This window comes from Pteropus medius, unplaced genomic scaffold (assembly GCF_902729225.1).
Source record: "Pteropus medius unplaced genomic scaffold, Ma_sr-lr_union100, whole genome shotgun sequence".
Lineage (NCBI taxonomy): Eukaryota > Metazoa > Chordata > Mammalia > Chiroptera > Pteropodidae > Pteropus > Pteropus medius.
The window spans coordinates 10,477,799-10,491,728 of record NW_024342467.1 but is presented as its reverse complement, the minus strand read 5'-3'; the positions used below and the strand labels follow the sequence as shown (position 1 = coordinate 10,491,728).

The 13,930-nt window shown below is 35.1% G+C and overlaps 1 protein-coding gene and 1 pseudogene across 3 annotated transcripts in view; one reads left to right on the top strand and one right to left on the bottom strand.

Annotated features, from left to right (window-relative positions):
- RAPGEF5 (Rap guanine nucleotide exchange factor 5) overlaps positions 1 to 13,930 on the top strand; it is a 200,780-nt gene that overhangs the window by 149,848 nt on the left and 37,002 nt on the right. For all 3 annotated transcript variants that reach the window (XM_039862520.1, XM_039862521.1, XM_039862522.1), the window contains 3 exons: positions 7,998 to 8,076; positions 11,754 to 11,898; positions 13,068 to 13,165. In XM_039862520.1, the coding sequence (XP_039718454.1) occupies positions 7,998 to 8,076; positions 11,754 to 11,898; positions 13,068 to 13,165 (322 nt within the window). The remainder of the gene's footprint in view (positions 1 to 7,997; positions 8,077 to 11,753; positions 11,899 to 13,067; positions 13,166 to 13,930) is intronic.
- LOC120602652 (uncharacterized) lies at positions 13,343 to 13,461 on the bottom strand (annotated as a pseudogene).

Sequence of the window (13,930 nt, the reverse complement as noted above, 5' to 3'; positions counted from 1 at the left end):
GCCTCATGTGGTCCTTTAGTGATCGCACCAATCAAATTACAAACCCCTACAGAAGTTGAGACCTTATTTTACAACTTTGTCTTCTTCATGGCAGAGAGCACAATGCTCAGCCCTAAATAGTAGCTGTTGGGTCATCGGTTGCAACCAAACCTTTCTTTGTGACCCTAAACCACAAATCTCCCTTTCACCTGAGTGAGAAAGAAAGCAACTATGTGTTATAGAGAAGAACTCTAATGACTATTCTGGAAAGCAGAACACAAAGGTGAGCCTGCTGTCAGTAACAGGTTGAAATATTCATCCTAGAAATATTTTTTAAAATAGGAAATATATTAAAATAAATTTTCCTGGATTGGAAGTTTTCAGTTTGCCTGTGATCTGGTGCCAGATTGTTTAGAAAGAGCCCTAGTTGCATTTACTTTAAATTAGTAAGTTTGTAGAATATCTTTTTATCTTTAATATATCTAGCTGTCATACTCATTCTCAGCTTTAAAATAGGCAGTTGAGTCTATGGCCATGCTACCCTGAACAAGCCCGATCCCGTCTGATCTCGGAAGCTAAGCAGAGTCGGGTTAGTACTTGGATGGTTAGTACTTGGATGGGAGACCTCCCAGGAAGACCAGGTGCTATAGGTGTAAAAAATAAAAGAATAAAAAAATAAGGGATTGTAAGATGACAAGGTCTTTGCAATCTGTGAGGTCAACCAAGGGTTGCCTCGCCTAAAAACAAATAAGTAAATAAATAAAACAGGCAGTTGACTATCCATTGCTAAACTTTAAGGAAAATAACTTCTCTCTTGTAACCCTAGAATTTCTGTTAACCAGAAACAAACAAAGTTTTACTCGTCTGAAATTCACTGCTAATGATTCACAATGAATAGGAAAAAAAATAAATATGAGAATTGTGATATATCTTCAGTTTTAAAAGAAAGCTGATGGTAGAGATTCTTCTTGGTGCTTGGGAGATAAAAATATTATACCTTATCATAAGTCAATTCAAGTATTAGAGTTATTGCTTAAAATAATCATGCCCCAGATTTCTAATTTAAGGTTCAATGTTTAAATTATTTTTTCCTTGTTTCATGACATTTTAAAACGTTTAATTGACAAGCACTTAAGAACACAGTTTGTATCTTAAGAATGCATTATGTGATGTTAATCATACAAGATGGAGAAGCTCAGCGAAGTCAATTATATTCAACTGAGAGAATCTCACAAGCAGATATTAATTTTTGTTGGTAGATGCTTGCAGATGGGTATTGAAGGCTTCATACCCATGACAATTCCTACGTTGTAATCTATACTGTTAAATAAAATGATACTTGCATTGATCATGAAGAAATTTTTCTTCCTGGCTCATTTGTGAGAGCAACTGCTGTTTCTGATCAATGAGCTATATAACTGCAAGAAGTGGCTTTGAGGGAAAATCGTGTGATAGTGGTGTGAGAGCTGATTGTCAGAATAGTCTTAGTTCCTTTCAGTCTAAGTAGAGTATGCCCCTACCAGTTACTAAGGGGCATCTCTCTAAAGCCATCAGATCAGGGACCATCCACACACCAAATCCAATGGCCTTTGAATGCCCAGACTCATGAACTTGCAACGACGTTTGACACTTAGGATCTGCTCTCTTTTTCTAATTCTTCTTTCTTATTGGTTTCTATTATATCCGTGTCTCTCGATTCTCCTATGTTTCTCTTTCTTCTCTTTCCTCTTCCTTAACTCATCTTTCTCTTACCATTGCCCAAATGTGAATGCCCACCCCAGCTCAACCCTCAGACCACTGCTTAATCTTTTCAGGATCCTATCTGAGAATTCACCTCAGTTCCCAGCTATCCTCTTTATACAGTAGTTCCCATAATCCAGCCCTCTTTAGCAAGCTCTGGTCTTTGATATTTTTGTCCAATAGCATCACTTAAACCTGGAGAACTCAAGTTCAAGGCATTTAAAAGTAAATACACCCTCCCTCCCCTTATTCTTCCTTTATCCAATCTGACTTCCCTGATGCAGCAAACATAATCTGTATCTCTTGTCACTTCTCACCTTGAAAATCTCCATTTTCCTCCCTTGGGGCTCCTTAGCGTAGTACTTAAAATCTCTCTAGGAATTGGATCCAACCTACTTTTCTAGCTTTACTTTTTAGTTAAACCATGTGATCTCTTCTATTACTGCTTCACCACTGTACCACAGATCCAGATTTACAAGCTCGCATGTCCACAGACAGCATGAACACATGAAGCCAGCCAGAGCAGAGCCCGTGATAAACTGGAGAGTGCCCCTGCATAAAAAGATTAACTCAGCTCTAAACTATGGTTAACCTAAGAGTCGTGGGCCTGGTGTTGCCAGATCTTCTGATTTTTCAATATTACCATCTAACAAAACATATCTTTAAGGACCAAACAGGACCCGAAGGCCATATGTTTGTGACTCAGCCACAGACACACCTACGTGCACTCCTTTGCTCACATCTACTTCATCTCTTTCTCCACCAGTTCTTAAAAGTTCAGGGTCATCTTCACATGCCACCCATTTGGTACACTTTCCCTGGCATATTCGAGTCTCTCCTTCATCAGCTGTGACATGTATGGTTGGTGCTGCTCAGTCGAAATGTTGCCTTACTTAGTTCATTGCATGAGGATGCATGTCTTAGCTCACTAACTAATTACGAACTGGAAGCCATGGATCACTCTTTCCTGTCTTTGAGCCCCAATCCCTTCACAAATGCTTTATATTAGCCAGTTCTCAATACTCAGTTTTGGTTGGTTGATTGGTGGCATTTGAAAAATTGGAACAGGATCTAAACATAATTTCATGAAAATAAAGAACAGGTAGTGTTAATGAGTGCTTGACATATGGCAGGTTCTCTGCCACATGCTTTAGATATACTATTTAATCCTGCCTACAATTCTTCTATATCCATTTTGCAGGTGATTTAACGAAGGCCCAGAGAGGTTAAGTACAATATCTGAGGCTATCCAGGTAGAACTCCAGCTCTCTAATTCTCTTTGCATTTTTCACACTTTTTTTGAGCTTCCCATTAGGCTTGGCAGATGCATGAACAAGTCACAAATGGGTTATAATTGTCCCTAGACTCAGAGCAGCTGATTGGGGGCGGGACAACAGAAGCTCATGGGGCCTGTCACCTCTCTCAATCTCAGGGTGACCTGCAAACCTGACCCTTTGTGTGGAGAAGGTAGGCAAGCACTGTGTTTATCACTCCATGCTCCTTCTAGTGACATTTTGAAAAGGCAGCATGCGGAATGTAATGTAGCTGAGAACATAGCTGCTGTATTCAGATCATCCTTTCCTAAGGGAAGACTGGTGGGATTCCAAAATCAGGTTTTACGAGTTAAAGTGAAAATGAATTTCATTATTTAGTGCCTCTCAAGCCTTATCTATAGTTAAGTCCCTGTCATTTAAGGTTTAGTATGGAAACAGCATTAAATGAATAAGCATTTCTTGTGAAACCAAATATCAAAAAAGAAAAGTCGATCTCAAGGTTTGGTAGTTTTAGAAAGGCGAAGCGATACTCTGGTAAAACTGTAAATATATGCAGAAATCGAGTGAATGTAAAAGCTGTGGAAAACAGCTGCATTTGAGGTCAATACTGCTTTTAGAAATATAAAATACACTGAGAAAGAAGCATAGCATTTAACAGCATAGCGCTTTAACTTATTTTACAAACATGAACATTAAAATTTTGTGTGTGCGTGTGTGTGCTAAATCAAATTACATGGTACGCTTTGGCACTGCTTTTCAAAAAAATATGGTAAGTTGCAACCTTCCAGGGCCAGAAGTAGCCTTTTCAAGTACAAAGCTTTTCTTGGCTCCTTGAAATAAAGGTTAAGTAGAAGATATTTCAGAGTGCCTTAAATTCCATTGCCTCTGAGGCAGAAATACAGGTGAAACAAAACCGCTAACAGTACTTTAGGGAATATGAGTTAGTACAGAAATGTTGAATATTCACATTACCATACTTAGATTAAATGGCTGCTGTAGGCAGTTGTCTGTCAAAATTCTTTTCATTTGCTTTCTTGGTAATTCACTTTAACAGATGAGTGGTTTCATTATTGCAATGCATTTTGCTTATGTGTTTGTAGAAAAATAACTGAAGTAGATTATTCTAGTTGTTCCTGAGTAACCCTATACTTCTAATGATTTCTAGACTTCAGGGTTTGTTTTTATATTTTTGTTTTTTTCTTTTTTACAAAAAAAAAAAAATAAGCATTAAGCTTAGGCCTTTTGGAAACATTTAGATTAGTTCCTCTAATTTGATTACATTTACATAACAGAATCCTATAAAAAGGATCTGTACTATTCCACCTTGACACAACTCTAGGTTGCTCTAGAAACACTTGTGTTTTGCAGAAATATCATGGAAATTTTTAGTGCTTCATACACTTAAAATGAGACCGAAAAAATAATTTATATGTAAAAGAAAAATACGTTCAAATAAAATCAAATAAAAAGAGGCAATTCTGTTCTTACGCCTTAAAATTAAAACAGTAACAGAGAAAAGTCCTGTATTAACATCATCATGGCTAGTTATAGACATAAATTTTAGGGCCATTTCTTTCAAAGCTCTAGGTTTTGACTGCACATTGATATACTTTATTTCAAGTTACACAGTACTTAAAATTGTAAGAGTATTTACCTTAAAATTGTAAGAGTATTTTGATTGTCATCAGCACATTAACTTCTGTACTGCAAGAGTACTTCCTGTATTCTAAACAGCCACTACAAAAAAATACTATTTTATCTTTTGGGAGGGGGATAGTCCCAAAAGGATGGCTGAATAGTTTTGTCAGCGATGAACCAAGAACTCTGGATTAGATTTAGTAATTGATTTACTGAATAGAATTTCAAAGAAAAGTTTTTTGTATATTAATACTTAAGTATTCATAGAATTAGAAATCAAAATGAATACATCTTTTTATTCAGAATGTTAGCATATATAGCAAATACAAATTTGTTTAAATGAAAGATGCTTTGATACACAAAAGTGCTTTTTTGCCTAGTCTTAAATTACTATTAATTAAGCACCATATAATATAATAGATAATTATAGTGTTTAAATGTGGATGCCAGTGGATTTGCTAGTCTTTCTAAATGGCTATTGTTGGCTAATAGTCTTCAGGGGATCATTTATATAGCCATTGTGGTTCTAAAAATATCTTTAAATACCAATGGGACAGCCTTTTCTGAAGCATGGCTATTATAAAATGCACTTTTATTTGAAGTGTGTCGTTTTGATTATATCACTCAATTACTTTCATGTGCAGCAAAAAAAAAAAAAAAAAAATTACCAGTGTTGAGAAAGAACAAAGGAAAGTTCTTTATATATAGAAATTTTCAGAACAATGTGGTAGTTAAATAGAGAAAGATTTGAGTTAGGAGTATTGGGAATCTATTCTGTTCGTTACGATTTTCAGCAATTCATTACGATTTTAGCTGGAGATGTTTTTATATAGCCTTATTGTTCTTATTTAATTAATACTTCTATGGCAGAGAGATAATTAGGTAAATGTGTTGAATATTAAATATGGTAATAGCTTTGGGGGAAATAACCATTTGTGGGTCAAAGCCCTTTACAAAATATTGTTGTGTGTGAGCTGATTAATTGAATTGAATGCCAAATTGTTTTGCCACCAACCAACAGACTTTCATCGTCACTCAGTTCATTATCTAAGGCTGTTCCAGGACGGAATGACTGGTTATGTCAAAGTTAATGGTGTTCTTTTTAATCTCAGCTACTAATGGAGTAAATCTTGATTAGAGAATCGTTCCAACCTCATTAAATTAGCTGAGTGTAAGAACATCTCAAAGAGTATGAACCTGAATGTCACATCAAGCATTTTAAATGCTGAATGTATAAGGTTCTCAGCATTGTCACCCAGTGGTTTCTGAGTATTGTTGGCTCCAATCTATATGGGCCCGTTGAAAACCCTAAAATGAATTCTAAGCTACTCTGGGGTCCTTGCAGCCCATATCTAACGTTGAGTGCAAAAAAATAAAAATAAAAAAAGACTCAATTTCTACTCAGACCATAGAAGTTGAGGGTTTTTATCAGGTTAGTAGAGAAAAATGTTACAGTTTGTGAACATTACTATTTGGTAGCATCCCAGAGTGACAGTTTCAAATTATATTCCAAAATACCCTAGAAATTTGGACGTTATGCCATTGTTTGACTTCAGTTTCACAATTAAAAAACCTGTAATGAAAGACATACAAGTTTCAAATGTGTATTCCAAATTTTTCATCAGGATGACCAATGATAAATTCGTGCTTCCAGATTAACTTAGTTTGGGGGCAGATCTTAGAATAAAGCTTCTCCTGCCTTTTCATGCATAGATTTGAAGCCTTTATAAATAGTCTTGTAGAGAGCTGTCTAGGTCTTCTATGAATGCAGGGCGTGCATGTCCACTCACATTAAATTGTCCAACCAGCCACATTCTCACCGGTTTCTTGTACTGGACTCAAGTTGTGCCCAGCAAGGCCCACACTCATCTGTTTGAGAACTTGCTTTTGCCTTAGAGGATAGTGAGTTAGACCAGTGACTGTTCGCATATTGCCATATGATACGACATTATAAGTTTAGGCTTATTTTACATTTTAAGTGCCATTGGTCAAATTTGCTTTGTAAGAAGGACTATTGTTACTTAAATAAATAAATATCTTTTGGGGAAAAGTCCCTTACTACCCTTCTTTTTGTTGTTGTTGTTAAACGTTACCATTTGCAGCCACTTACCTACATGATCAGGATTGTCTTGACATTCTTCAACATAAACAAAACGATAGAAGAAAATTAACTGCTGCAGCTGACATAGGACTGTAGATGGCATCCACAACCTCTTTTATCAGAGATTTGTGTTCATAAACATAGCCTTGTTGTTTCTCATTGATCAAGTTTTAAAGTAAATGTTACTTGTTATTTCTAAAAATTCTGGAATTTTCCTCATCTTCAACATGTAGCTGCAGAGTTCTATACTGGGCAGTTCTTTCTGCTTACACACGTATAGTGTGTAGGTTTTGGAGAGCATAAATGCTACTGAGTATACAGTCTCGCTATCTTATAATTTATTACTATTTCAAGTAACTAAAAATTTAATGTTCAGAATGTAACAGATATGAAAATTAAATTATATAGTAAAATGAATTTCAAGTGAAGGAGATTAGATAAGCACTATTAATGGCAAAAACTCTAATTTGTATTCAGCATATAATCTTTATTTTTAATTTGGAGATTACATCTGAGGTCAGCATTTGCCAGTTTAGCAATTCATATTATGCGTAACCTGGACTTTTCCAGGAACACTTACTCAAGGCAAAGAGGCAATGAAAATGGAACCTGTTCTTGTTGGTTCAAGAGGCAGAAGAGAAATTATGGAAGGAGCATGGTGCGATGTGTTATACCTGCTCTCTGTTTTTGACTGGACTTTGCTCTGTCTCTCTTCACGGCAATAAGAAAATCACTCACCACTCTCCCAACTTCTTACAGATACATTTGAGAGATAAAAGTGAACGGCCTTGGAACCTGATATGTGTCCTCTGAGTTTTATTATCCATAGTTCTTATCTTAGACTTAGGTAAATGGCTTTGGAAAGCCTTAATTTATTAGAACATGCAGGCTTGTTCTCTGTAGGACTGGAGTGTGTGTCTCGGTAATCTTATAAAATTTATTTCTAAAAGCCCGTGATTTATGCATTGGTTTTCCACAACATCTTGACCAACAAATACAATGATGTTTTAGGAGAGGAAAGGATGACAAAAGTTGTATGTTAAGAGTCTTGCAATAAAAAAAAATAAAAAAAAAATCTTGTTGCTTGAGGAGTTTTAAATTTTTTAAATGTAATAAATAATGTATTTTGTGGTTAAAGTTCTCTTACCCGGCCCCTCCCACTCCCACTACCATTTATCATATCTCTGCCATGCACATTATTTATTCTGAAGTTGCCCTTCTTACCACGGCTTTGCTTACCTAGTTTTGTTTTCCTTTCTTTGCAGAGACCCTCCTTGATGACTTCCTTCTCACGTACACCGTCTTCATGACAACTGATGACTTGTGCCAGGCGCTGCTGAGGCAATATCCTTCATTAGCTTCAGGATGCCGTGTCGCCTTCCTCGAAGGCAGATGTCTCACATTAGGAATTAACTGCCTTTCTTAATTTACTCAACCCCCCGGTAGAGTATGCATATGTTTAATATTAATGTAATGATATCCAAGGTAAAAGATGAAATGAGACGGAAGAGACAGGGCGACCTGGAAATGCAGAGCTGCTGTTTTCACATTCTAAATTGTAGTTTATGTTTTCTTCAAACCTATGTCTCAAGACTTTAGAATTCCAGAGGCACATTTGGCCCGCTGGGTAAACCCCAGAGTCAAGAGGTTGAGTGAATTGGTGATAAGTGAACTTATAAGACAATCAATCAGTTAGTGCCAGACCACTTGGGTGGGAAAGTGTGCATATGTGATATCATGTTTCTGGGCAAATGTCCCAGGGGAGATGAGCCATTCTCTTACATGGGACGTCTAGACTACTACTGGAATCAACTGTCTTTTTTTCAGAGCTTGTCAAGGCATGCTGTCTTAGAATGTGATTGGAAGGTTAATGACCAGATAACAAGGCTTTATGATTTATACTCTGAGTAGAAGAGATGCAAGAGATGAAAGGCCAAAAAGCCAAGCCAGGTAAACTTAGTCTCGAAATAGTCTTCTTGCCTCTCAGTGTTTAAGGAAGATACTTCGGAAGCATTTAAGTAGCCTGTTAACCGTCAGGTTTTTTAATAAACCAAACTGAAGATTCTATTCCAGCCCACCTGAAAAGTTTTAGGAAAAAGGATTTTTTTGCATTTTACCTGAGTTTTATTGAGCCTTAAAAATGGTCTTGATAATATTCATTTCCTGTTAAATAATTGTTACATTTCTACCCCATTTTACAGCATTTTTGCTTAAAATCATTCTTTAAAACTCCATGAAGTGCATAATCTCTCTTAATAAATTAGAAAGTGATGATCACACTTAGTGCTTTGTTACATTGTATGGCCACACAAAGCTACAGATATTTTGAAGCCTTTTGCAACCAGTTCACAAAACTGATCTTGAAACAGTATTAGTTTTGAATTTGGAAAATTTCAAAAACAGATTTCTTCCATGAAGCTTCCAAGTAGGGTGTTACTAAGAAATTTAGTAATAATTACAAGGTTTTCAATTTCTTCTTTAAAAGTGTTTTAGAAAAATATCTATGAGCTAATTTCTATATTTTAATGCTAACGTATTTTCAAAAGAATTACCATTTATTAAATAATAGTTTGTTTTATAGCATATTATGTTCCTTCGAACTATAGCTTATTAGTATGATCCTAATGTTACTTGTGATTACCACTGAGTAATTTAATGCCTCTAAGAACTTCTCTGAAGAATCTCTAAAATTTTACTTGGCTATAATGTTTTGAGTCTTTACCTAAGACATTAAATATGAGCTACATTTAAAATGTAGCTCAAATTTTTATCAGCCTCTTTATTAATTATCAAAACCTATGAAATTCAGAACATGTTAAGCCAGGAGTCTTTCTACATGATACTTTGATGTATTTCCAGACTCTGCCTTTCATGAAATAATACGAACCACAAACAAATATATGGCATTCATGTTTAATTTGAGATATTTTGATGTACATCTTAGTGAAGCTATATCCTACTACTATTACCTTCTAAGAAATGGCCCAATTGTTTTTTGTTGTTTTTACTCCCTTTTTTAAAGAACATTATTTATAGATTAGTGATTTGTGCTATATTTGGATATCTTAGATCAATATTTTTGTCATGATAGAATTTAATACTTTTCAGCTTTTATCATCATAAAGGACATTATTTAAGCTCATAGCCCTCGGTGGGCTAATGTTCACCACATTACATTGAAGGTATAATCCCCACCAATACCTTCCCATATTTCTCTCCCCAGACACCCAGATGCCCAGCTAAATTTGTAAATCAATATCATCTAGCATGAGCAAAATATATAAAAACAAATATACCCTGTTATAGAAAACTAGAATAATGCAAATGTAAATTTAATTAGTAAATGTTTTTTTTTAAATACAACTTAGAGGGAGGAGAACAAGATTAAGCAAATAAATGATAGTAACTATGAATGAAATAGTAGTTGAATTTTCAGTTCCCAAAACTGCTTTATCCTGCAGCTCCATAATTATAGAATGTATATGCAGCTGTAATAAAAAGCTCATCTCTTCCTTTACATATGCTGACCTAAAAGAAAGAAGTTGTTAGTATTTCGTAATTTTCCAGATTATTTTTCTTTATATTAGTCAAGCTGTGATAGTTACATGAAGAGACAAAAAGGACATTGTCATAAGTGGAAATAACGTAGGATAAATCTTTACAATTTTGCCTTTCAAGAGAAAAACTAGAAGTAGATACTTAACAGAGTCTCTGCCTGAGTTTATTTCTCAGGTAGAAATCAAAGAAGTCAGATGGCATTAATGTATTTTTTTCAGGTTGGGGAGATGGTGACTGAATTGTGTTTTAAAATATTTACAAAGCCTGATGTAGAATTTATTTCTATTTTGCAATTATAAATTAGCATTAAAGACTGTAGAATCCTGTCCATCAACCCCAAAGCTTACCTCTGTTTGGTATCATAGCATTTTCTATTCCTAGTTAATTTTCGATGTGTCCAAGATACTCAGAAATGATCATTTTGGGGATAAAAACTTTGGAAAACACCGAGCTTCTATCTCATTCGTCAGGCTTTAATCCCATTGCCTTTGAGCCTGTTATTTATATATAATTTTAACAGCATAGTTAATACATGGTCATTGCATACAAATTAGAAAATGCTTGTAAGTATAATAAAAATAAGCTATGTACTCTGAAATCTCATTACCTCGAGAAGCCACTGTTAACTTTCAGTATATCTTTCCAGGTAATGGAATTACTTATATAAATAAGCATAGTCAGGAGAAATGGATCATCCTAACATATTCTTTTTTATTTTCCTATTCAACAGTATATTGTGAATGTTCTCTGTCAGTATATGTACCATCAGTTTTATGGCTGCAGAACAGCCCATTAGATGGCTATGTAATAATTTAGTTTTAACTCTCCCCAATGGTTGAAACATTTAGGTTATTCGTATTTTATTTTTTTATTCCAGTGGAAGTGAATTAGCAGTCTTTTTTTTTTTTACTTATGTTTGCCCATTTATCCAGTCCTTTCTTCAAGTAAATTCCTAGGGGAAGACATTTGAAAAATATCAAGAACTATGTTGCAGAAATCTGCGCTCGCTTGGGGCTACTTTAGAAGTAACTGTTTTTACAGAATGTGTATTTCTGAGGCTCAAAGGATATCTGGACTAGTTCCTTCCTAACTTTTTTGGAAGCAGTGTCTGCGTATATAGTGTGGCCAGATCTCTTGGATCCTTCTTTGAAATTAATGGGCCACCTACTATCTCTTTGAGGTGGCATCAATAACCTGTTCCTCCTTTGGAACTATGTCAGCAGCTGTCAGTGCAATCAGCTAACCCTTACCTTCCTGGCCTGTCACCGAGCGTGCATAAACCATTTCCCTGGGCTTACTTTTGCTCTTTTCAATGCGTACCTTTTGCTCTCCCTACACACATTCTTTTCAACTCGCATGCTTAGATACTTGTGGATTCTTTGGAAATGTGCTCTAGCAAGAATAAATAGATCTTTTCGCGTTTTTATTTTCAACATGTAATACTCTTTCTTAACCATTTGCACCTATTCTGCTAAGAAGTATCAAGGCAAAGACGAAAACTCGGATGTTTCTTGTCGAAAACGTAAGGTCTTGCATCTTGTTTCTCAGTGGATCTCTCTGTACAAAGACTGGTTACATGAAGATGAACATTCAAAAATGTTTTTAAAGGTAATGTAAAACTTCCAGATAGTCTTTGATGTCAAATGGCTGTTTTTATTCTCAGTTATGCATTTCAAAAAATCCCATTTGTAGGTTGCAGTTGTTCACTTTTTTGTTATATTCAAGTTGCAATTTGAACAAAGTATTAATTTGTTTTGGCCTCAAAGGCCTGATAGTCTTTACATAGAATTTTTTTAATTTTAAATAATTGGTTACAAAAAAATGTAGAAGACAAATTTTAAATTCACTAATTTAAGGCTATTTTATACAAGTATTGGGAAGTTTGCAAATGAAATAAGGAAGGTAAAATAAAACATATTTTGAAATTTGATACTATTTAATATGTTGAGATTTATTATAAATTTGAACTAAACCAATCTCATGTGTACAATATTTGGATAAAACATCATTTATCATTTAAAACCTGTATTGACAATATATACATTATGAAACTTTTGAGGACATGGTATATCTCTAGAATTTTAAGCAATAATAACTTGTAATACTAACCTAGCTTTACATTTGGAATTAGATAAACTGATATACTTTTCTAATCAATAATAGGCTTTAGTATCTTTTCAACACTGTTAACCTAACGATTCTCTGGAGTTGGTTTGTAGACAGTTGGATTCCTTTGGCCATCAAAACCATATGAGCTGTGCAAGTTAACACGAAATGGAATCTGAGCAAGGAAGAGTTCTGTTTCAGAATAAACAGGTGTCTAAAATGATTGTGCCTTTCATGAAGGAAGTCGCTTTGAATTCAAACTTCAGATATCGTTTAGACATTCAGTTAAAACCTGTTTAACTCTTTAACTAAACTAATATTATTTCAAAACAACTCGATACTTTAATTCAATCGATTGTTTCCCCTCCCAAATGATCATATGGATATTATTTTTAAAAATATAGAAAAGGCAAAGAAACCTGGAGTAGCCGGCCAGGGATCTCTAAGTTTCCGGTGTTCTCTCCCTCTAACCCCTAAAAGCTGTGAGGGAGTCATGCCAGGTGAGTGAGGGGCTAGTGGTCCCACTCAAGATCTCACTGGTACCTGAGTTAACCTCCTGCATTGTCCTGGCTTTCACCTGTTTCCCTGGGCAGGCTAACCACTGTATGAGTCTTAATCCTTACTAAATGGGCATTAAATCTATTCAACTGCCGTTTTTCTTTTTCCCCAAGACCATATACAGGAACGTATTGGATGATGTATATGAATATCCAATCCTTGAAAAAGAATTGAAAGAATTTCAAAAGATACTCGGAATGCACCGTCGTCAGTAAGTATTTAATTTTCCATGTTACAGTTAATGAAAGAAAGAAGCAAATGTGATAGAATTTGGGATGTCTTATAAAGTTCATTTGAACTTTTTTTTTTTAGGCAAAGCAACCTTTGGTTGACCTCACAGATTGCAAGGACCTTGTCAGCTTACAATCCCTTATTTTTTTATTTTTTACACCTACAGCACCTGGTCTTCCTAGGTGGTCTCCCATCCAAGTACTAACCAGGCCCGACCCTGCTTATCTTCCAGGATCAGATGGGATCGGGCTTGTTCAGGGTGGCATGGCCGTAGACATCATTTTGAACATTTTGAATCGGAGATTCATCTTGATTTCTTAGCTTTTCTGATAGTAAATTGTGTATTTTGTCTTTATATCTCAAAATGAGTGAACACTAAATCAAGCTTATTCACTGGTTTTTTAAATCCTATTTGATACAGGAGAAGCAAACTGAGCCATGACAAATTGGGTACCCAAAACAATCATGTAATACATTATGATTTAATTTTAAAAGTGTAAATATTAAAAATGTCATTTGGAGGGGCTCACAGCTGTTTCTAAAGGAATAGGAAAAAATGTTTTATAAATATGTCCTAGGAAGTCATGGAGCATTTTAAAAGCTCAATTTTATGGATTCCCTGAGGCTTCCATATTAATTTAGAAAGATTAAAGAAAACCATTTACTCAATGACTTTTGACACGTCCAAGTATCCCCCAGGTATCAATCATTAGTCTTTCAAATTGCTAATACCTGACTTTGCTCT